The 24,879-nt window shown below is 45.0% G+C and overlaps 1 protein-coding gene across 1 annotated transcript; it reads right to left on the reverse strand.

Annotated features, from left to right (window-relative positions):
• Positions 1 to 14,548: 14,548 nt before the first annotated feature.
• On the reverse strand, positions 14,549 to 23,858 carry LOC134943727 (uncharacterized). Its single transcript, XM_063932407.1, has 4 exons — positions 23,752 to 23,858; positions 16,454 to 16,522; positions 16,163 to 16,375; positions 14,549 to 15,332 (listed from the first exon to the last, which is right to left on the reverse strand). Coding segments are annotated over exons 1-4 (732 nt in total). The 5' UTR covers positions 23,753 to 23,858; the 3' UTR covers positions 14,549 to 14,883.
• Between the last annotated feature and the right edge of the window lie 1,021 nt (positions 23,859 to 24,879).

Genomic DNA, 24,879 nt, shown 5'->3' on the forward strand with positions numbered 1-24,879 from the left:
AGCTACCTCTGTTTCGGCAGTCGCTCGTCCATCCATAATTGTATACCTACCTGTGGTGGTTTTTTTTTTTTTTCTATCTTCTTCATACTAGTAGTTTACTTTAGGAGTCTGCAGTGCTGACAGTGTCCAGCAGGTCCGTCATTATATAATATATACCTGTCCTGCAGTAGTGATATATATATATTTTTTATATCATTATCATCCAGTCTATACTAGCAGCAGACGCAGTACGGTAGTCCACGGCTGTAGCTACCTCTGTGTCGGCAGTCGCTCGTCCATCCATAATTGTATACCTACCTGTGGTGTTTTTTTTTTTTTTCTATCTTCTTCATACTAGTAGTTTACTTTAGGAGTCTGCAGTGCTGACAGTGTCCAGCAGGTCCGTCATTATATAATATATACCTGTCCTGCAGTAGTGATATATATATATTTTTTATATCATTATCATCCAGTCTATACTAGCAGCAGACGCAGTACGGTAGTCCACGGCTGTAGCTACCTCTGTGTCGGCAGTCGCTCGTCCATCCATAATTGTATACCTACCTGTGGTGTTTTTTTTTTTTTCTATCTTCTTCATACTAGTAGTTTACTTTAGGAGTCTGCAGTGCTGACAGTGTCCAGCAGGTCCGTCATTATATAATATATACCTGTCCGGCTGCAGTAGTGATATATATATATTTTTTATATCATTATCATCCAGTCTATAGTAGCAGCAGACGCAGTACGGTAGTCCACGGCTGTAGCTACCTCTGTGTCGGCAGTCGCTCGTCCATCCATAATTGTATACCACCTACCTGTTGTGGTTTTTTTTTTTTCTATCTTCTTCATACTAGTAGTTTACTTTAGGAGTCTGCAGTGCTGACAGTGTCCAGCAGGTCCATCATTATATAATATATACCTGTCCTGCAGTAGTGATATATATATATTTTTTATATCATTATCATCCAGTCTATACTAGCAGCAGACGCAGTACGGTAGTCCACGGCTGTAGCTACCTCTGTGTCGGCAGTCGCTCGTCATCCATAAGTATACTAGTATCCATCCATCTCCATTGTTTACCTGAGGTGCCTTTTAGTTGTGCCTATTAAAATATGGAGAACAAAAATGTTGAGGTTCCAAAAATAGGGAAAGATCAAGATCGACTTCCACCTCGTGCTGAAGCTGCTGCCACTAGTCATGGCCGAGACGATGAAATGCCATCAACGTCGTCTGCCAAGGCCGATGCCCAATGTCATAGTACAGAGCATGTAAAATCTAAAACACCAAATATCAGTAAAAAAAGGACTCAAAAATCTAAAATAAAATTGTCGGAGGAGAAGCGTAAACTTGCCAATATGCCATTTACCACACGGAGTGGCAAGGAACGGCTGAGGCCCTGGCCTATGTTCATGGCTAGTGGTTCAGCTTCACATGAGGATGGAAGCACTCAGCCTCTCGCTAGAAAAATGAAAAGACTCAAGCTGGCAAAAGCACAGCAAAGAACTGTGCGTTCTTCGAAATCACAAATCCACAAGGAGAGTCCAATTGTGTCGTTTGCAATGCCTGACCTTCTCAACACTGGACGTGAAGAGCATGCGCCTTCCACCATTTGCACGCCCCCTGCAAGTGCTGGAAGGAGCACCCGCAGTCCAGTTCCTGATAGTCAGATTGAAGATGTCAGTGTTGAAGTACACCAGGATGAGGAGGATATGGGTGTTGCTGGCGCTGGGGAGGAAATTGACCAGGAGGATTCTGATGGTGAGGTGGTTTGTTTAAGTCAGGCACCGGGGGAGACACCTGTTGTCCGTGGGAGGAATATGGCCATTGACATGCCTGGTGAAAATACCAAAAAAATCAGCTCTTCGGTGTGGAAGTATTTCAACAGAAATGCGGACAACATTTGTCAAGCCGTGTGTTGCCTTTGTCAAGCTGTAATAAGTAGGGGTAAGGACGTTAACCACCTCGGAACATCCTCCCTTATACGTCACCTGCAGCGCATTCATCATAAGTCAGTGACAAGTTCAAAAACTTTGGGCGACAGCGGAAGCAGTCCACTGACCAGTAAATCCCTTCCTCTTGTAACCAAGCTCACGCAAACCACCCCACCAACTCCCTCAGTGTCAATTTCCTCCTTCCCCAGGAATGCCAATAGTCCTGCAGGCCATGTCACTGGCAATTCTGACGAGTCCTCTCCTGCCTGGGATTCCTCCGATGCATCCTTGCGTGTAACGCCTACTGCTGCTGGCGCTGCTGTTGTTGCTGCTGGGAGTCGATGGTCATCCCAGAGGGGAAGTCGTAGGACCACTTTTACTACTTCCACCAAGCAATTGACTGTCCAACAGTCCTTTGCGAGGAAGATGAAATATCACAGCAGTCATCCTGCTGCAAAGCGGATAACTGAGGCCTTGGCATCCTGGGCGGTGAGAAACGTGGTTCCGGTATCCATCATTACTGCAGAGCCAACTAGAGACTTGTTGGAGGTACTGTGTCCCCGGTACCAAATACCATCTAGGTTCCATTTCTCTAGGCAGGCGATACCGAAAATGTACACAGACCTCAGAAAAAGACTCACCAGTGTCCTAAAAAATGCAGTTGTACCCAATGTCCACTTAACCACGGACATGTGGACAAGTGGAGCAGGGCAGGCTCAGGACTATATGACTGTGACAGCCCACTGGGTAGATGTATGGACTCCCGCCGCAAGAACAGCAGCGGCGGCACCAGTAGCAGCATCTCGCAAACGCCAACTCTTTCCTAGGCAGGCTACGCTTTGTATCACTGCTTTCCAGAATACGCACACAGCTGAAAACCTCTTACGGCAACTGAGGAAGATCATCGCGGAATGGCTTACCCCAATTGGACTCTCCTGTGGATTTGTGGCATCGGACAACGCCAGCAATATTGTGTGTGCATTAAATCTGGGCAAATTCCAGCACGTCCCATGTTTTGCACATACCTTGAATTTGGTGGTGCAGAATTATTTAAAAAACGAGAGGGGCGTGCAAGAGATGCTGTCGGTGGCCAGAAGAATTGCGGGACACTTTCGGCGTACAGGCACCACGTACAGAAGACTGGAGCACCACCAAAAACGCCTGAACCTGCCCTGCCATCATCTGAAGCAAGAAGTGGTAACGAGGTGGAATTCAACCCTCTATATGCTTCAGAGGTTGGAGGAGCAGCAAAAGACCATTCAAGCCTATACAACTGAGCACGATATAGGAGGTGGAATGCACCTGTCTCAAGCGCAGTGGAGAATGATTTCAACGTTGTGCAAGGTTCTGCAACCTTTTGAACTTGCCACACGTGAAGTCAGTTCAGACACTGCCAGCCTGAGTCAGGTCATTCCCCTCATCAGGCTTTTGCAGAAGAAGCTGGAGACATTGAAGGAGGAGCTAACACAGAGCGATTCCGCTAGGCATGTGGGACTTGTGGATGGAGCCCTTAATTCGCTTAACAAGGATTCACGGGTGGTCAATCTGTTGAAATCAGAGCACTACATTTTGGCCACCATGCTCGATCCTAGATTTAAAACCTACCTTGGATCTCTCTTTCCGGCAGACACAAGTCTGCTGGGGTTCAAAGAACTGCTGGTGAGAAAATTGTCAAGTCAAGCGGAACGCGACCTGTCAACATCTCCTCCTTCACATTCTCCCGCAACTGGGGGTGCGAGGAAAAGGCTACGAATTCCGAGCCCACCCGCTGGCGGTGATGCAGGGCAGTCTGGAGCGACTGCTGATGCTGACATCTGGTCCGGACTGAAGGACCTGACAACGATTACGGACATGTCGTCTACTGTCACTGCATATGATTCTCTCACCATTGAAAGAATGGTGGAGGATTATATGAGTGACCGCATCCAAGTAGGCACGTCAGACAGTCCGTACTTATACTGGCAGGAAAAAGAGGCAATTTGGAGGCCCTTGCACAAACTGGCTTTATTCTACCTAAGTTGCCCTCCCACAAGTGTGTACTCCGAAAGAGTGTTTAGTGCCGCCGCTCACCTTGTCAGCAATCGGCGTACGAGGTTACATCCAGAAAATGTGGAGAAGATGATGTTCATTAAAATGAATTATAATCAATTCCTCCGTGGAGACATTCACCAGCAGCAATTGCCTCCACAAAGTACACAGGGAGCTGAGATGGTGGATTCCAGTGGGGACGAATTGATAATCTGTGAGGAGGGGGATGTACACGGTGATATATCGGAGGATGATGATGAGGTGGACATCTTGCCTCTGTAGAGCCAGTTTGTGCAAGGAGAGATTAATTGCTTCTTTTTTGGCGGGGGTCCAAACCAACCCGTCATTTCAGTCACAGTCGTGTGGCAGACCCTGTCACTGAAATGATGGGTTGGTTAAAGTGTGCATGTCCTGTTTATACAACATAAGGGTGGGTGGGAGGGCCCAAGGACAATTCCATCTTGCACCTCTTTTTTCTTTCATTTTTCTTTGCGTCATGTGCTGTTTGGGGAGTAGTTTTTGGAAGGGCCATCCTGCGTGACACTGCAGTGCCACTCCTAGATGGGCCAGGTGTTTGTGTCGGCCACTTGGGTCGCTTATCTTAGTCACACAGCTACCTCATTGCGCCTCTTTTTTTCTTTGCGTCATGTGCTCTTTGGGGGGTGTTTTTTGGAAGGGCCATCCTGCGTGACACTGCAGTGCCACTCCTAGATGGGCCAGGTGTTTGTGTCGGCCACTTGGGTCGCTTATCTTAGTCACACAGCTACCTCATTGCGCCTCTTTTTTTCTTTGCGTCATGTGCTGTTTGGAGGGTGTTTTTGGAAGGGCCATCCTGCGTGACACTGCAGTGCCACTCCTAGATGGGCCAGGTGTTTGTGTCGGCCACTAGGGTCGCTTATCTTAGTCACACAGCTACCTCATTGCGCATCTTTTTTTTCTTCTTTGCGTCATGTGCTGTTTGGGGAGTAGTTTTTTGAAGGGCCATCCTGCGTGACACTGCAGTGCCACTCCTAGATGGGCCAGGTGTTTGTGTCGGCCACTTGGGTCGCTTATCTTAGTCACACAGCTACCTCATTGCGCCTCTTTTTTTCTTTGCATCATGTGCTGTTTGGGGGGTGTTTTTTGGAAGGGCCATCCTGCGTGACACTGCAGTGCCACTCCTAGATGGGCCAGGTGTTTGTGTTGGCCACTTGGGTCGCTTATCTTAGTCACACAGCTACCTCATTGCGCCTCTTTTTTTCTTTGCGTCATGTGCTGTTTGGGGGGTGTTTTTTGGAAGGGCCATCCTGCGTGACACTGCAGTGCCACTCCTAGATGGGCCAGGTGTTTGTGTCGGCCACTAGGGTCGCTTAGCTTAGTCACACAGCTACCTCATTGCGCCTCTTTTTTTCTTTGCGTCATGTGCTGTTTGGGGGGTGTTTTTTGGAAGGGCCATCCTGCGTGACACTGCAGTGCCACTCCTAGATGGGCCAGGTGTTTGTGTCGGCCACTTGGGTCGCTTATCTTAGTCACACAGCTACCTCATTGCGCATCTTTTTTTTCTTCTTTGCGTCATGTGCTGTTTGGGGAGTAGTTTTTAGAAGGGCCATCCTGCGTGACACTGCAGTGCCACTCCTAGATGGGCCAGGTGTTTGTGTCGGCCACTAGGGTCGCTTAGCTTACTCACACAGCTACCTCATTGCGCCTCTTTTTTTTCTTCTTTGCGTCATGTGCTGTTTGGGGAGTAGTTTTTTGAAGGGCCATCCTGCGTGACACTGCAGTGCCACTCCTAGATGGGCCAGGTGTTTGTGTCGGCCACTTGGGTCGCTGAGCTTAGTCATCCAGCGACCTCGGTGCAAATTTTAGGACTAAAAATAATATTGTGAGGTGTGAGGTGTTCAGAATAGACTGAAAATGAGTGGAAATTATGGTTATTGAGGTTAATAATACTTTGGGATCAAAATGACCCCCAAATTCTATGATTTAAGCTGTTTTTTAGGGTTTTTTGAAAAAAACACCCGAATCCAAAACACACCCGAATCCGACAAAAAAAATTCGGTGAGGTTTTGCCAAAACGCGTTCGAACCCAAAACACGGCCGCGGAACCGAACCCAAAACCAAAACACAAAACCCGAAAAATTTCCGGTGCTCATCACTACAAACTAGGGCCCTTTTCCCTAAGTCACAGTTGGTTCCAACAACTCGACTATCGTTCCTAGGCATGATACTAGACACGGAACGAAAGAAGGTTTTTCTCCCGTTGGAAAAAGCCCAGGACCTCCAGAACATGGTCAGAGACCTGCTAAAGCTAAAAGAGTGTCAGTTCATCAATGCACTTGAGTTCTGGGGGAAATGGTGGCAGCTTACGAGGCCATTCCCTTCGGCAGGTTCCCATCTACAAATACATCAGAAAATAACACTGTCCCCCAGGGCCAGGGTGTCTCTCCTATGGTGGCTGCAAAGTGCTCACCTTCTAGAGGGTCGTAGGTTCGGCATTCAGGACTGGGTTCTGGTAACCACGGACACGAGCCTCCGAGGATGGGGAGCAGTCACCCAAGGAAGAAACTTTCAAGGACTATGGTCAAGCCAGGAGTCCTGTCTGCACATCAACGTGCTGGAATTAAGGGTCATATACAACGGCCTTCGACAAGCGGAGGGTCTTCTTCGCAACCTACCGGTTCTGATTCAATCAGACAATGTCACAGCCGTGGCTCATGTGAACTGCCAAGGCGGGACAAGGAGCAGAGTCGCGATGGCGGAAGCCACCAGGATTCTTCGCTGGGCGGAAAATCACGTAAGCATTCTGTCAGCTGTCTTCATTCCGGGAGTGGACAACTGGGAAGCAGACTTACTCAGCAGACACGATCTCCATCCAGGAGAGTGGGGACTTCATCAAGAAGTCTTTGCAGAGATAACGGGTCTCTGGGTAGTTCCTCAAACAGACATGATGGCGTCACGCCTCAACAAGAAGCTTCGGAGGTACTGTGCCAGGTCCCGGGACCCTCAGGCAATAGCAGTAGACGTTCTGGTAACGCCATGGGTGTTCCAGTCGGTCTATGTGTTTCCTCCTCTGCCTCTCATCACAAAGGTGTTGAGAATCATAAGACGGAAAAGAGTACAGACAATACTTATTGTTCCAGACTGGCCTCGAAGGGCCTGGTACTCGGATCTTCAGGAGATGCTCGCAGAAGATCCTTGGCCTCTTCCGCTAAGGGAGGACCTGTTACAGCAGGGTCCCTGCAGGTTCCAAGACTTACCGCGGTTACGTTTGACGGCATGGCGGTTGAACGCCGGATCCTAGCTGAGAAAGGTATTCCGGAGGAGGTCATACCTACTCTAATAAAGGCTAGGAAGGAGGTGACGGCGAAACATTATCACCGTATCTGGAGGAAGTATGTATCTTGGTGTGAAGCCAAGAATGCTCCTACAGAAGATTTCCACCTGGGCCGTTTTCTCCACTTTCTACAGACAGGAGTGGATATGGGCCTAAAGTTAGGCTCTGTTAAGGTACAGATTTTGGCCTTATCAATATTCTTTCAGAAGGAATTGGCTTCTCTTCCAGAAGTCCAGACTTTTGTGAAGGGAGTGCTACACATCCAGCCTCCTTTTGTGGCCCCAGTGGCGCCATGGGACCTGAACAGTTCCTTAAGTCACACTGGTTTGAACTAGTGATGTGCACCGGACATTTTTCGGGTTTTGTGTTTTGGTTTTGGATTCGGTTCCGCGGCCGTGTTTTGGATTCGGACGCGTTTTGGCAAAACCTCACCGAAAATTTTTTGTCGGATTCGGGTGTGTTTTGGATTCGGGTGTTTTTATAAAAAAAAAAAACTAAAAAAACGCTGAAATCATAGAATTTGGGGGTCATTTTGATTCCATAGTATTATTAACCTCAATTACCATAATTTCTACTCATTTCCAGTCTATTCTGAACACCTCATACCTCACAATATTATTTTTAGTCCTACAATTTGCACCGAGGTCGCTGGATGGCTAAGCTAAGCGACACAAGTGGCCGACACAAACACCTGGCCCATCTAGGAGTGGCACTGCAGTGTCAATCAAGACAGGATGGCACTTCAAAAAAATTGTCCCCAAACAGCACATGATGCAAAGAAAAAAAGAGGCGCACCAAGGTGGCTGTGTGACTAAGCTAAGCGACACAAGTGGCCGACACAAACACCTGGCCCATCTAGGAGTGGCACTGCAGTGTCAATCAAGACAGGATGGCACTTCAAAAAAATTGTCCCCAAACAGCACATGATGCAAAGAAAAAAAGAGGCGCACCAAGGTGGCTGTTTGACTAAGCTAAGCGACACAAGTGGCCGACACAAACACCTGGCCCATCTAGGAGTGGCACTGCAGTGTCAATCAAGACAGGATGGCACTTCCAAAAAATTGTCCCCAAACAGCACATGATGCAAAGACAAAAAGAGGCGCACCAAGGTCGCTGTGTGACTAAGCTAAGCGACACAAGTTGCCGACACAAACACCTGGCCCATCTAGGAGTGGCACTGCAGTGTCAGGCAGGATGGCACTTCAAAAAAATTGTCCCCAAACAGCACATGATGCAAAGAAAAAAAGAGGCGCACCAAGGTCGCTGTGTGACTAAGCTAAGCGACACAAGTGGCCGACACAAACACCTGGCCCATCTAGGAGTGGCACTGCAGTGACAGGCAGGATGGCACTTCCAAAAAATTGTCCCCAAACAGCACATGATGCAAAGAAAAATGAAAGAAAAATGAGGTGCAAGATGGAATTGTCCTTGGGCCCTCCAACCCACCCTTATGTTGTATAAAAAGGACATGCACACTTTAACGAACCCATTATTTCAGCGACAGGGTCTGCCACACGACTGTGACTGAAATGACTGGTTGGTTTGGGCCCCCACCAAAAAAGAAGCAATCAATCTCTCCTTGCACAAACTGGCTCTACAGAGGCAAGATGTCCACCTCATCATCATCCTCCGATTCCTCACCCCTTTCACTGTGTACATCCCCCTCCTCACAGATTATTAATTCGTCCCCACTGGAATCCACCATCTCAGGTCCCCGTGTACTTTCTGGAGGCAATTGCTGTTGGTGAATGTCTCCACGGAGGAATTGATTATAATTCATTTTGATGAACATCATCTTCTCCACATTTTCTGGAAGTAACCTCGTACGCCGATTGCTGACAAGGTGAGCGGCTGCACTAAACACTCTTTCGGAGTACACACTGGAGGGAGGGCAACTTAGGTAGAATAAAGCCAGTTTGTGCAAGGGCCTCCAAATTGCCTCTTATTCCTGCCAGTTTACGTACGGACTGTCTGACGTGCCTACTTGGATGCGGTCACTCATATAATCCTCCACCATTCTTTCAATGGTGAGAGAATCATATGCAGTGACAGTAGACGACATGTCAGTAATCGTTGGCAGGTCCTTCAGTCCGGACCAGATGTCAGCACTCGCTCCAGACTGCCCTGCATCACCGCCAGCGGGTGGGCTCGGAATTCGTAGCCTTTTCCTCGCACCCCGAGTTGCGGGAAAATGTGAAGGAGGAGCTGTTGATGGGTCGCGTTCTGCTTGACTTGACAATTTTCTCACCAGCAGGTCTTTTAACCTCTGCAGACTTGTGTCTGCCGGAAAGAGAGATACAACGTAGGTTTTAAATCTAGGATCGAGCACGGTGGCCAAAATGTAGTGCTCTGATTTCAACAGATTGACCACCCGTGAATCCTGGTTAAGCGAATTAAGGGCTCCATCCACAAGTCCCACATGCCTAGCGGAATCGCTCTGTTTTAGCTCCTCCTTCAATGTCTCCAGCTTCTTCTGCAAAAGCCTGATGAGGGGAATGACCTGACTCAGGCTGGCAGTGTCTGAACTGACTTCACGTGTGGCAAGTTCAAAGGGTTGCAGAACCTTGCACAACGTTGAAATCATTCTCCACTGCGCTTGAGTCAGGTGCATTCCCCCTCCTTTGCCTATATCGTGGGCAGATGTATAGGCTTGAATGGCCTTTTGCTGCTCCTCCATCCTCTGAAGCATATAGAGGGTTGAATTCCACCTCGTTACCACCTCTTGCTTCAGATGATGGCAGGACAGGTTCAGGAATGTTTGGTGGTGCTCCAGTCTTCTGTACGCGGTACCTGAATGCCGAAAGTGGCCCGCAATTCTTCGGGCCACCGACAGCATCTCTTGCAAGCCCCTGTCGTTTTTTAAATAATTCTGCACCACCAAATTCAATGTATGTGCAAAACATGGGACGTGCTGGAATTTGCCCAGATGTAATGCACGCACAATATTGCTGGCGTTGTCCGATGTCACAAATCCCCAGGAGAGTCCAATTGGGGTAAGCCATTCTGCGATGATCTTCCTCAGTTCCCGTAAGAGGTTGTCAGCTGTGTGCCTCTTATGGAAAGCGGTGATACAAAGCCTAGCCTGCCTAGGAACGAGTTGGCGTTTGCGAGATGCTGCTACTGGTGCCGCCGCTGCTGTTCTTGCTGCGGGAGGCAATACATCTACCCAGTGGGCTGTCACAGTCATATAGTCCTGAGTCTGCCCTGCTCCACTTGTCCACATGTCCGTGGTTAAGTGGACATTGGGTACAACTGCATTTTTTAGGACACTGGTGAGTCTTTTTCTGAGGTCTGTGTACATTTTCGGTATCGCCTGCCTAGAGAAATGGAACCTAGATGGTATTTGGTACCGGGGACACAGTACCTCAATCAAGTCTATAGTTGCCTCTGAATTAACGATGGATACCGGAACCACGTTTCTCACCGCCCAGGCTGCCAAGGCCTGAGTTATCTGCTTTGCAGCAGGATGACTGCTGTGATTTTTAATCTTCCCCGCAAAGGACTGTTGGACAGTCAAATGCTTACTGGAAGTAGTACAAGTGGTCTTCCGACTTCCCCTCTGGGATGACGATCGACTCCCAGCAGCAACAACAGCAGCGCCAGCAGCAGTAGGCGTTACACTCAAGGATGCATCGGAGGATCCCAGGCAGGAGAGGACTCGTCAGACTTGACAGTGACATGGCCTGCAGGACTATTGGCTTTCCTGGGTAAGGAGGAAATTGACACTGAAGGAGTTGGTGGGGTGGTTTGCAGGAGCTTGGTTACAAGAGGAAGGGATTTAGTGGTCAGTGGACTGCTTCCGCTGTCACCCAAAGTTTTTGAACTTGTCACTGACTTATGATGAATGCGCTGCAGGTGACGTATAAGGGAGGATGTTCCAAGGTGGTTAACGTCCTTACCCCTACTTATTACAGCTTGACAAAGGCAACACACGGCTTGACACCTGTTGTCCGCATTTGTGTTGAAATATTTCCACACCGAAGAGGTGATTTTTTTTGTATTTTGACCAGGCATGTCAATGGCCATATTCGTCCCACGGACAACAGGTGTCTCCCCGGGTGCCTGACTTAAACAAACCACCTCACCATCAGAATCCTCCTTGTCAATTTCCTCCCCAGCACCAGCAACACCCATATCCTCATCCTGGTGTACTTCAACAGTGACATCTTCAATTTGACTATCAGGAACTGGACTGCTCCTTCCAGCACTTGCAGGGGGCGTGCAAATGGTGGAAGGCGCAAGCTCTTCCCGTCCAGTGTTGGGAAGGTCAGGCACCGCAACCGACACAATTGGACTCTCCTTGGGTATTTGTGATTTAGAAGAACGCACAGTTCTTTGCTGTGCTTTTGCCAGCTTAAGTCTTTTCATTTTTCTAGCGAGAGGATGAGTGCTTCCATCCTCATGTGAAGCTGAACCACTAGCCATGAACATAGGCCAGGGCCTCAGCCGTTCCTTGCCACTCCGTGTCGTAAATGGCATATTGGCAAGTTTACGCTTCTCCTCAGACGATTTTAATTTTGATTTTTGGGTCATTTTACTGAACTTTTGCTTTTTGGATTTTACATGCTCTCTACTATGACATTGGGCATCGGCCTTGGCAGACGACGTTGATGGCATTTCATCGTCTCGGCCATGACTAGTGGCAGCAGCTTCAGCACGAGGTGGAAGTGGATCTTGATCATTCCCTATTTTAACCTCCACATTTTTGTTCTCCATTTTTTAATGTGTGGAATTATATGCCAGTATCAATAGCAATGGCTATATTTGGTATACTGGTGGTCACTGTGTCAGCAAACTGCAAAACTAAAATGCACCACAGGTATAGAATGTAGATGGATAGTATACTTAATGGATGACGACACAGAGGTAGGTACAGCAGTGCCCTACCGTACTGCTATATATAGTATACTAGTGGTCACTGTATCAGCAAACTGCAAAACTAAAATGCACCACAGGTATAGAATGTAGATGGATAGTATACTTAATGGATGACGACACAGAGGTAGGTACAGCAGTGGCCTACCGTACTGCTATATATAGTATACTGGTGGTCACTGTGTCAGCAAACTGCAAAACTAAAATGCACCACAGGTATAGAATGTAGATGGATAGTATATTTAATGGATGACGACACAGAGGTAGGTACAGCAGTGGCCTACCGTACTGCTATATATAGTATACTGGTGGTCACTGTGTCAGCAAACTGCAAAACTAAAATGCACCACAGGTATAGAATGTAGATGGATAGTATACTTAATGGATGACGACACAGACGTAGGTACAGCAGTGGCCTACCGTACTGCTATATATAGTATACTGGTGGTCACTGTGTCAGCAAACTGCAAAACTAAAATGCACCACAGGTATAGAATGTAGATGGATAGTATACTTAATGGATGACGACACAGAGGTAGGTACAGCAGTGGCCTACCGTACTGCTATATATAGTATACTGGTGGTCACTGTGTCAGCAAACTGCAAAACTAAAATGCACCACAGGTATAGAATGTAGATGGATAGTAAACTTAATGGATGACGAGACAGAGGTAGGTACAGCAGTGGCCTACCGTACTGCTATATATAGTATACTGGTGGTCACTGTGTCAGCAAACTGCAAAACTAAAATGCACCACAGGTATAGAATGTAGATGGATAGTATACTTAATGGATGACGACACAGAGGTAGGTACAGCAGTGGCCTACCGTACTGCTATATATAGTATACTGGTGGTCACTGTGTCAGCAAACTGCAAAACTAAAATGCACCACAGGTATAGAATGTAGATGGATAGTAAACTTAATGGATGACGACACAGAGGTAGGTACAGCAGTGGCCTACCGTACTGCTATATATAGTATACTGGTGGTCACTGTGTCAGCAAACTGCAAAACTAAAATGCACCACAGGTATAGAATGTAGATGGATAGTATACTTAATGGATGACGACACAGAGGTAGGTACAGCAGTGCACTCTGCACTGTACTACTCCTATATAATATTAATTATACTGGTGATCCCCAGTCCCCACAATAAAGCAGCACACTGAGCACAGATATGGAGTGTTTTTCAGGCAGACAACGTATACTGGTGGTCACTGTCAGCAAAACTCTGCACTGTACTCCTGCTATATAATACAGCTGCTCCCCAGTCCCCACAATTAAGAAGTGTGAGCACTCAGCAAAGATATATTATGCAGCACACTGAGCACAGATATGGTATGGAGCGTTTTTTTCAGGCAGAGAACGGATAAAAACTGGTGGTTACTTATCAGCAAAACTCTGCACTGTACTCCTCCTAACAGCTGCTCCCCAGTCCTCCCCACAATTGAGCAATAAAGCAATCAACTTCAACAATAAACGGAGAGGACGCCAGCCACGTCCTCTCCCTATCATCTCCAATGCACGAGTGAAAATGGCGGCAACGCGCGGCTGCTTATATAGAATCCGAATCTCGCGAGAATCTGACAGCGGGATGATGACGTTCGGGCGCGCTCGGGTTAGCCGAACAAGGCGGGAAGGTTCGAACCTGCCTCTGACCCGTGTAAAAAGGGTGAAGTTCGGGGGGGTTCGGTATCCGAGAAACCGAACCCGCTCATCTCTAGTTTGAACCCCTTAAAACGGTTGAGTTGAAATTTCTCACCTGGAAGGTGGTCATGTTATTGGCCTTAGCTTTGGCAAGGCGGGTGTCTGAATTGGCGGCATTGTCTCACAAGAGCCCCTACTTGATTTTTCATGTGGATAAAGCAGAATTGAGGACTCGTCCTCAATTTTTACCTAAGGTGGTGTCTTCATTTCATATGGACCAACCTATCGTGGTGCCTGTGGCTACGAGTGACTTGGAGGATTCCATGGGGTATATTTACTAATGTCCCGATTTTGACCGAGATGGTGTTTTTTCTTCAAAGTGTCATCTCGGGAATTTACTAAACACAAATCTTGGCAGTGATGAGGGCATTCGTATTTTTTTTGAAGTCAAAGAAAAAAAGTACGAATGAATACACCATCGGTCAAATATGACTGTTATTTTATACAACTCGGTTATTTACCAAGAATTCGTATTTGTATTTTTCCCCGTGAAAGGTCCATTACGTTCGTGTTAAAGATAAATTCGTAAAAAAATACGCCCAAAAAATAGACCTGCTTTTGAAAAGCGTGTTTACATGTGTTGCACCCTCACCAAAAATGACACCTATAATTGTGATACTTTAAATGGTCAATAAGTCAATGATTAACATCTCACCCTCAGAAATGGAAGAAATAACGATTATCCACAACATTTTTATGTTTAAACCACAAATTTGTTTATTAAAGTGTAAAGTGTGTACATTGCAAACGTCAACAGACATTGTTAACCCCACTTACGCATCTGCCATATGCAGAGGCTGGCTTTATTTTTTTCATGTAGCCTTGGAGGCTTCAGAGGCGGGGCCAGGTACATGAGCTCGTGATCTGCTTGACCTCCTTATTGGGGAGGTCACTGGGGTATTTATTGGGGTTTTAGTTCCTGAGCTAGTGCTCACTTGTTGGGAGTGTAAAATACTTATGTTGTGGCTTAGGTTACTGAGTGTAGCATTTAATTGATTATTGGAGGCCGTGTTATTGTCTATAATTCTACCCAGGCTTTCTGTAAGGCTATTTATTGTTCCTTTCAAGGAGATGCTGGTAGTTTTGGTGTAGCCTCATTTGGTCATCCATAATTCGCTGTAAAGTGGTCATCATGGTGCTGTTTTCTGCCCGCATTTGCTCCAGACAAGTCGCCACACGTCTGGTTTCCAAATGTTCTCTGCTGAGATTTCTACTTATGCGTGGCATGTAATGTGGCAGACTTGCCAGCAGCTGATTTTGTCTTTGGAGACATTCTGAATTGAGCCTCTGGTGGTTTGCCCAGCTGGACCAAAATGTCTGCTCTTCAGTTTGAGCCAGTGGTGTACTTGGGCTCATTATTGGTTGCGGACTTGTTTGTTGTGGAGGCGTGGCCACAGGTACTGTGCTAGGTGGCGTTGTCTGTAATGGGCGGAGATCCAGAACAAACGTGGCATCAGTTTGCAGTGTGTGCTGGTCCGTGGGCATGCTGTCATCATCTGTGTGTGGTATAATGATACAACATTGTATTAATATGCAACATGTATGTGATACTTCTATCATATAGCATTGCATTTCTGATTTTTTTTTTGTCAAAAACACACATATGTTTGTAACAAAAGCCACAACAAAAATTTAGCTTAACGTAAAAGACCCTATTTTGTTTTAGGTTCGTGGTTTTGCTTGATTTTAAAACCTTTGACAATCAGGAATAGACAAAAAAACAATCATGTACAAATCCTGTTGAAGTAAGATGAGGCTGAAATCACAACATGAATGGAATAGTAGACCAACAGAGTTTTTTATTTATTTTTTAAGGTCGCAGGAGCAGGGACTTCTTTCCTCATGTTCCTTTTCTTTTCTTACTTACACTATCTTAAACTCCATACTCCCTTTGATGGTACCTAACACCGGCTTTTATAAACCTGTCCTATTTTGTCCTGTAGTATAACTGTGCTTTTCAAGGTTTGCTGATTTTATTATGTACTGTGTTATGGGCGCTGCGGATCCCTTGTGGCGACATATAAATCTTGGAAAATTTTAATAATAAGATTAAAGCCCAATAAGCAATGATACTCATGTGCTGAAGCTTGCCCAGCACATTATGTTGTGTACTTTAGTAAGCATTAAATTACTGTATACCGCAAGTGTGCACTCATGTAGTTTGGTAGTATTAGTGAGGAGGTGTTCAGGCCTTTACATTAATGTTTGTTTTATTTGCCAACAAAATTATACTGACGCTGCATTACTGTGTGTTTGTTTCGTTGACATAATTATCAGAAGTACACTGTGTTTGTAAGTGTTCAGATGTGTTATTTTATGGACTCACCAGCCAGATGAGGGGATTCTGGGTCGCGTGTTGGGGAAGGTGCTAGTAAATCTGATGGTGGCCTTGAGGACACAGTAGAGATGTGTCTGTGAGGGGGAGATGCAGATGTGGGCATCGGGAGATCTGGGCGTGGTCTTTTCAACGCCACTTGTTTGCGGCTGGATGTTGGTTGTCCTGTGCGCATTTGCGGACTAAGGTGTGGCCTGGATGGGACTATGGAAAAACGTAAGACATTAGTGTATTTTCATAAATATATTTTTTGGGACAAAAAACCCATAAAGGATACTTTACCTGTAGTAGCAGCAGCATCCTCCTGTGCAACATTTGTCCTGCTACAACGGGCTGCTCTTCTTTGTGACACTGAAAAATATTTGGCATTATGGTATGTATTTTTCAAAAAGCAATTACAACATGATAAACAACGTTAGCCATGAAGCCATTAGGAGAAGCAAAACCATACCTGTGTTTTGACATTTGATATTAAAAATAGTCCGCCATATATTGTCGTCAGCAAGTACAGATATAATATACATCTAAAAATATAACAACATGACCACACCTGCTTACTTTACCAAAAAAAACTATGCATACTACAACATAGATGTTTGCCACAAACAAGGAATGTGCAGTAAAACACTACATAACAAATGCTATATTCAAATACCACATATGCTTACAACTTATACATACAGTAGAACTTACAAAAATCAGCTGCAGCAAATATACCATCTGATACTGAAATACCAATCCATGCTAAGCACATTCAACATAAATGGCTAAAGGTAATGGTTACAACTAGGAACACAACATTTTACACACATCACTACTTCAACAATTTATACCAGACAACTTAAGCCAATATTAATAGGTTTAAACATAAAACTATAAAACTGGGAGCATACAAATTGCAATAATTACAGTATTGTCTGATCCGCATATGGCACACATAATCTTTCCTTTTACATAATGAAAATTATGCAGAAAAACAAAACAAAAAAAAAAAACATCCCACACAAACATTTAATATTTCATAATACATATACCTCACACACAAACACATGAAAACAACACATCCTCAAAGCAACAAATATGCCAAACACTAAAAACAGTTTTGTCCACATTAAAACACATTTTTAAAACAATTACACTGATAACAACAAACAAAACAATACTCACCATCCTGCCTGGGCCGATCAGAATCTCTGACATGAGTGGCACGGACAACTTCGTGTGGAATAATGCGACGCACGGGCTCCTCCCACTCAGCATATGTGGCAATGAAAGGATGGCCACCCCCAGTTTGTCGGGCTGACTTTGCCTCCTTGGCCATTTTTGCCTTTACCCTGCGCTTTATGTCATAAAATCTCTTTCGACAAGTGTCCTCAGTCCGCCTCACCACACCCTCGCAGTTCACTGCCGAAACAACTACTTGACCCCACAGCACAGCCTTTCTGCGAGATGTCACCTTGGAGGCCTGAGGGCCAAACAGGTGCTGATGATGCCGCATTAACTCATTCACCAATACCACATTTTCTGCGTGACTAAATATTACATTTCTGCCTGTCTTCGTAGTGGTGCGTGGCTGCGGAGCGGCATCATCATCACTCTCACTGGAGGCCGCAGCAGCAACCTCACCGTCCTCCTCCGCCTCACTAACCTCCTCCCTCTCAATCACCTCCTCCACCTCACTCACCTCTGACTGGGACATAATAGACACTAACAACAATTAACACAGAGGGAAAAAAAACACAAAACACACTCCTCCTCTACCACTACACAACACACAACAAACACACACACACACACACACACACGAACAACAGACTTTTAAAAAATTAGACTAATTAGACCAAAAATTAGACAAACTTTAAAAATACTATACAACAATAATTACAGGACTTTTCACACACACAATACAACACTCACCAATCAATTTCTCGCTCCAAAAACGCAATCCAACTCTCCACAAACTAACACCACTTCCTCTCACCTCTCCTCTAGCTAAACCCACGAGGTCCGGCCGGTTTGGGGCGGTTTTAAACTAATCAGCAGACACTCCTCCAACACAAACAAAACCAATCATGTTTGAGTGACAAAAACGGAAGCCGCAAAAAACGCGTACGTGAACTACATAAAAACACTGCCGCGAAAGACAAATACGAATCCGTAATCAAAATCTAAATACTACGGCCGCAAACTTAAAACACAACCGTAAACTTAGAAAAAAAAATACGAATCACATCGACATCGGAAAATACAAAAGAAGCCAACTCGGCAGCTTAGTAAATTATATGCACTTTTTTTCAAAAAGTTGCAAAAAAACACGAACTATGTAATTCGAGTTAAAACTCCCTTCAAATCACTGCAAATACTAATTTTAGTAAATATACCCCCATGTCGCTGGATGTAGTCAGGGCCTTAAAGATTTCTAAAAGCAAAACTGAAAATTTGTGAATCCCTAGCAAATGGCGCAAAGAAGAGCAGCCCGTAGGCCGGTTCACCACAATAGAACCTCACCAAAAAGTTCAGATAGCACAAATTTAAATACAAATGTGTGGGACCCAGAATAACAGGCGCTTTATAATACAGACACAAAAATTATATGTATATATAGATATACTCAGCAACACGTCCCTGAAATGTGCAGGAATGATGGAGCTTCAAATCACCGTGTGGACGGACTTCTTCCCTTTTCTGAAGCAATTCTTTCCCCTCAGATTGATGTTAACATGGAAAAAAATTGTATATATTTATGTGTAGTAATGTTTAAACAATAAATGAGTCTCTCTCAATGCCATAAATATTTAACACAGCGAGGGCAATATTCATCCATCGATGAGGCGTACCCCAACTCACTTTCCAAACGAGAGAGAAAAGCCTATCAAGGTATCTTTTCTATCCACCTCTGTGTTAGAAACCACAGCTTTAGGTGATGAACCCTCTTTGCAAGGGAAATAAGCGTACCTCACTCACACAGAAAGGGGGTAGTTGAAACACATAAAAGTATCTTTCATGCTCTGTAAGTTGAATGTAAGGCGTACCCTACTCACGGCAATAAAGATTGTATTCAAACACATCCGGGTTTCTTTTGATGGTCAAACGTGTTAGTAATTAGCACTGATTTTCCTCATGTGTGAAAAAATTCCAAAATCAAAAAGAATATGAATCACGATATGTCCACATGAAGAAGTTTATATTTTATTAAAAAACGCCCCGTACAAAAGGGGTGGGCACAATGAAAGCAGTAAAAAGGTATGCAAAGTCCATTAGATGCTATAGCAGCGTGGCTTATGCATCCAAAACATACAAAAAAAAATGTTTTAAAGTCCAGGACATACACAAAAAGCAAAAAAATTTTTTGTTAAAAGCAATAACAGTTCATACCTAGGTGGTATAGTAGAAGGCCCACACTCTCAGCTGGTCAACATGTTTCGGCCTGTCATAGGCCTTTATCAAGACATACTGAGAGAGTGGAGGGACCAGTAATTTATATGTGGAGTGACCAATCAAAACTTCTTTAATTATGACATCATCATTGAGTGACATTCTATCATAACAACAAAAAACCATTATAAAATATAAAACAAAGTCTGTCAACATGTTTTATAACATTTAACAAAGTTGTTAAAAGAAGAACAGCATCAAAAAGAATGAATTACAAGCTTTTCATTAAAGGAATCCCCATGGCAACCATATACACAGCACATTGTCTGATACCGTGTTCATTAATAATAATTAACTCCCAAAATAAGGTACTAGTGGTGAAAAGGCTGATACTCCAATGGTGTCAGCATGTCAGCTGCACACCATGGACTATTGAGAATCTAGGTATTTCGTCCGCAACACGATAGACCGCGCACCGTTGCCATGGCGACGCTGTCTCTAGAAGCGGAAATGACGTATACCTAGAGACCTGACGCGTCATTGCCATGGCGACACGGTCTCAAAAGGCGGAAGTAAAGTGCATATAGAGGCCTATGTGTCGTTGCCATGACAACGTGGGCATTTTTGGTGTTGTTTTTGTGTTAAGATAGATCCATGCCTATATATGTTTATTAATGTTCATTGAAATTATTGGTATTATCCAGATTCACATAATAATTCATCTATCAAACACTATATGGGCATACTTTGCCCATTTTAAAGATGGCCGTTCGAGCTTCGGCATAAACAGAAGGGAGTTAAGATCTAGTTCTTGGCCATCATTTATTTTAAAAACACAAACCTAATCATTCGGTGTGACACTATGTCTATTTTATCAAAGAGAGCGAGTTAGTTCTCCGTTTTTTCCTCAATAAGCCCGCGTTGTCATGGCAACGACACGTAGGCCTCTATATGCACTTTACTTCCGCCTTTTGAAACCGCGTCGCCATGGCAACGACGCGTCAGGTCTCTAGGTATACGTCATTTCCGCTTCTAGAAACAGCGTCGCCATGGCAACGGTGCGCGGTCAATCGTGTTGCGGCCGATATACCTAGATTCTCAATAGTCCATGGTGTGCAGCTGACATGCTGACACCATTGGAGTATCAGCCTTTTCACCACTAGTACCTTATTTTGGGAGTTAATTATTATTAATGAACACGGTATCAGACAATGTGCTGTGTATATGGTTGCCATGGGGATTCCTTTAATGAAAAGCTTGTAATTCATTCTTTTTGATGCTGTTCTTCTTTTAACAACTTTGTTAAATGTTATAAAACATGTTGACAGACTTTGTTTTATATTTTATAATGGTTTTTTGTTGTTATGATAGAATGTCACTCAATGATGATGTCATAATTAAAGAAGTTTTGATTGGTCACTCCACATATAAATTACTGGTCCCTCCACTCTCTCAGTATGTCTTGATAAAGGCCTATGACAGGCCGAAACATGTTGACCAGCTGAGAGTGTGGACTATACCACCTAGGTATGAACTGTTATTGCTTTTAACAAAATTTTATTTGCTTTTTGTGTATGTCCTGGACTTTAAGAATTTTTTTTTGTATGTTTTGGATGCATAAGCCACGCTGCTATACCATCTAATGGACTTTGCATACCTTTTTACTGCTTTCATTGTGCCCACCCCTTTTGTACGGGGCATTTTTTAATAAAATATAAACTTCTTCATGTGGACATATCGTGATTCATATTCTTTTTGATTTTGGAATTTTTTCACACATGAGGAAAATCAGTGCTAATTACTAACACATTTGACCATCGAAAGAAACCCAGATGTGTTTGAATACAATCTTTATTGCCGTGAGTAGGGTATGCCTTACATTCAACTTACAGAGCATGAAAGATACCTTTATGTGTTTCAACTACCCCCTTTCTGTGTGAGTGAGGTACGCTTATTTCCCTGGCAAAGAGGGTTCATCACCTAAACCTGTGGTTTCTAACACAGAGGTGGATAGAAAAGATACCTTGATAGGCTTTTCTCTCTCGTTTGGAAAGTGAGTTGGGGTACGCCTCATCGATGGATGAATATTGCCCTTGCTGTGTTAAATATTTATGGCATTGAGAGAGACTCATTTATTGTTTAAACATTACTACACATAAATATATACCATTTTTTTCCATGTTAACATCAATCTGAGGGGAAAGAATTGCTTCAGAAAAGGGAAGACGTCCGTCCACACGGTGATTTGAAGCTCCATCATTCCTGCACATTTCAGGGACGTGTTGCTGAGTATATCTATATACACATATAATTTTTGTGTCTGTATTATAAAGCTCCTTAAAGATTTCTGTAGCCAGGACGGCTACAATTAGGAAAACAGAGGCTCTGTTTGTCCTGTACGCAGCCAACAAGATTGGCGCGCCTGCTTCAAAGCAGACTATTGCTCGCTGGATCTGTAACACGATTCAGCAGGCTTATGTTACGGCTGGATTGCCGTTACCACATTCAGTAAAGGCCCATTCCACTAGAAAGGGGGGCTCTTCTTGGGCGGATGCCCGAGGCGTCTCGGCATTACAGCTTTGCCGAGCGGCAAGTTGGTCGGATTCAAACACTTTTGCTAAATTCTACAAATTTGATACCCTGGCTGATGAGGACCTAGCATTTGCTCAGTCGGTGCTACAGAGTCATCCGCACTCTCCCGCCCGATTGGGAGCTTTGGTATAAACCCCATGGTCCTTACAGAGTCCTCAGCATCCTCTAGGACGTAAGAGAAAATAAGATTTTAAACCTACCGGTAAATCTTTTTCTCCTAGTCCGTAGAGGATGCTGGATCGCCCGTCCCAGTGTGGAAGATCTGCAAGACTTGTATATAGTTATTGCTTACATAAGGGTTATGTTACAGTTGGAATCGGTCTTGGACCGGTGCTGTTGTTTGTTCATACTGTTAACTGGCTTTGGGTATTCCAGGTTACATGGTATGATTGGTGTGGGCTGGTATGAATCTTGCCCTTAGATTAACAAAATCCTTTCCTCGTATTGTCCATCTCCTCTGGGCACAGTTCTCTAACTGAGGTCTGGAGGAGGGGCATAGAGGGAGGAGCCAGTGCACACCCATACTAAAAGTTCTTTATAGGTGCCCATGTCTCCTGCGTAGCCCGTCTATACCCCATGGTCTTTACAGAGTCCCCAGCATCCTCTACGGACTAGGAGAAAAAGATTTACTGGTAAGTTTAAAATCTTATTTTTACAAAGGCAGTTTATGAATGCAGTGGGATTGTGTGCAAAACTAGTGCTTGGTCCCTCTTTCACTCAATTGCCCCTCCTAAAAAAACAATCAGTAAGTTTAGATTTAGAAACTATGGGGAAGATGTACTAAGCAAGTGAAAACAGTGGAGAAGTGAGCAGAGCCAGATTAAGTCGCTGGGGGGCCCGGGGTACTTAAAACAGTGGGGCCCCTATTCAAGAGAGGAGGAGGAGGAGGACCAGGGGGGGGGGGGATGTCACTCACATACCATCCAGTGAACGAATTGCGCTCCCGTCCCCGCCAACCGTATAGACAGCAGAGCGACGGATCAGCTCTCCAATCATGTATGAATGAAGCAGCCTGCCGCTCAGCCATTGGGGCAGCCTACTTCACTCATTCGTTATTGGACAGCTGAGCCGTACGTGCGTTTCAGTTTTTTGGTCTGTTTGACCCCCCCAAAAAAGGCATGGAGAAAACGGTGCATAACACTGTCGAAAACTCCCGCTATTGGCTACTAAACGGTCGAATTAGTGCCGATTTTCCGACTGTCGGAAAACTCGGCACTAATTGAATATCCCCCTATGCCTCAGACATGGTCACACTATTCATGAGCATGGCTATATATGTAGATATTGATATATGTACTGTATACACACACATAGTAAAACACACACATTAGAATACATATATACACACACACCCATAGAGAAAAAACACCCACACCTACAGCTAAACACACATAGCAAAACACATATATACACAAACACACACCCATAGGAAAACACATACACACACTAAACACCAATAGCAAAACACATACACACACCCATAGGAAAACAGATATACACATACACACCCATAGCAAAACAAACACACAAACAGCTAAACATGCACACACAGCCAGCAAAACAAACACACCCTTGTATTTACAGTACATGTGTTTTCTTTATCCACAACTTACTTTGCTGCACATCCTGGCTCTGGCTCCCTGGTTCCGGCAATGCTCTTCAATGCAGGGGGTGAGTGCTGACGTCTCCTGTGCACACACTGCTGCCCTGTCAGTGACTCTCCCTCCTCCCAGCATGCAGTGTGGACAACACACAGTAACAGAGCCAGCAGGAAACTGATAGCTGCTGCAGCAGCGCGGTGCCGAGTTGGGTGATGAGATCACCCTTCTCACTCACTAACGCCGTGTCCTGTGTGCAGGCAGCGTGTAATGAGTCAGGCTGACTCATTACATTGCTGCCGGCTGTGGGCCCCTTCATAGCGCTGGGCCTCTGTGAATTGCACTGGCTGCCCTGGCGCAAGCTCCGCCGCTGGTGGTGTGGCAGGGGGCCCTTTTGGGAAGGGGGGCCCGGGGGTACGTATCCCCGGGACCCCCCCCTTAATCCGGCTCTGGAAGTGAGCCAGTAGAGAAGTTGCCCATGGCAACCAATCAGCACTGAATTAACATTTATAATTTGCATATTATAAAATGATATAGAGCAGCTGATTGGTTGCCATGGGCAACTTCTCAACTGGCTCATTTCTCCACTCTTATCACTGCTTAGTACATCTCCCCCTTTGTCTTGCAGTAAATCACCATGGAGCATATTTATTAGATTAGGAGACCGTTTTGTGCATGCTCACCACACATGTGTGACGCCCATTGTCAGGGAGGGTTACTTTTTTTTGCGATCTGTAGCCCATAGTATACAGTGGCACAATGACATCTGAAGATGGCATTAAGCTACCCGGGCCATATCTAACAGCTTTGCATAATCACAGCCCCTATAGAAAGCTATGGGAGCTGTAGCTGCTGAATTAAATTGAGGGACCGGAGCAGATATCAGAGATACCTGCTGTTTTCCCTCCTTTATATATTCCTTAGTATTTGCAGGTTTACTCTGCGTACAGGATGTTTTCACGGGATATGCAGCAAATATTCATTTATAAATAGGCTCCTATGTTTTGCTAAAAACTACAAATGTGGGCAGGGATTGTGGAGTGGTTGGGACACAGAAGAGTGCGGCCTTTAGAACCCTTGGCGTTTGGATCTGCATGTAATACACACCCTGCACCCGTGGTGGAGTCCCTCCATATTGTCTAT

Source organism: Pseudophryne corroboree, chromosome 7, assembly GCF_028390025.1.
Source record: "Pseudophryne corroboree isolate aPseCor3 chromosome 7, aPseCor3.hap2, whole genome shotgun sequence".
NCBI classification, from domain to species: Eukaryota; Metazoa; Chordata; class Amphibia; order Anura; family Myobatrachidae; genus Pseudophryne; species Pseudophryne corroboree.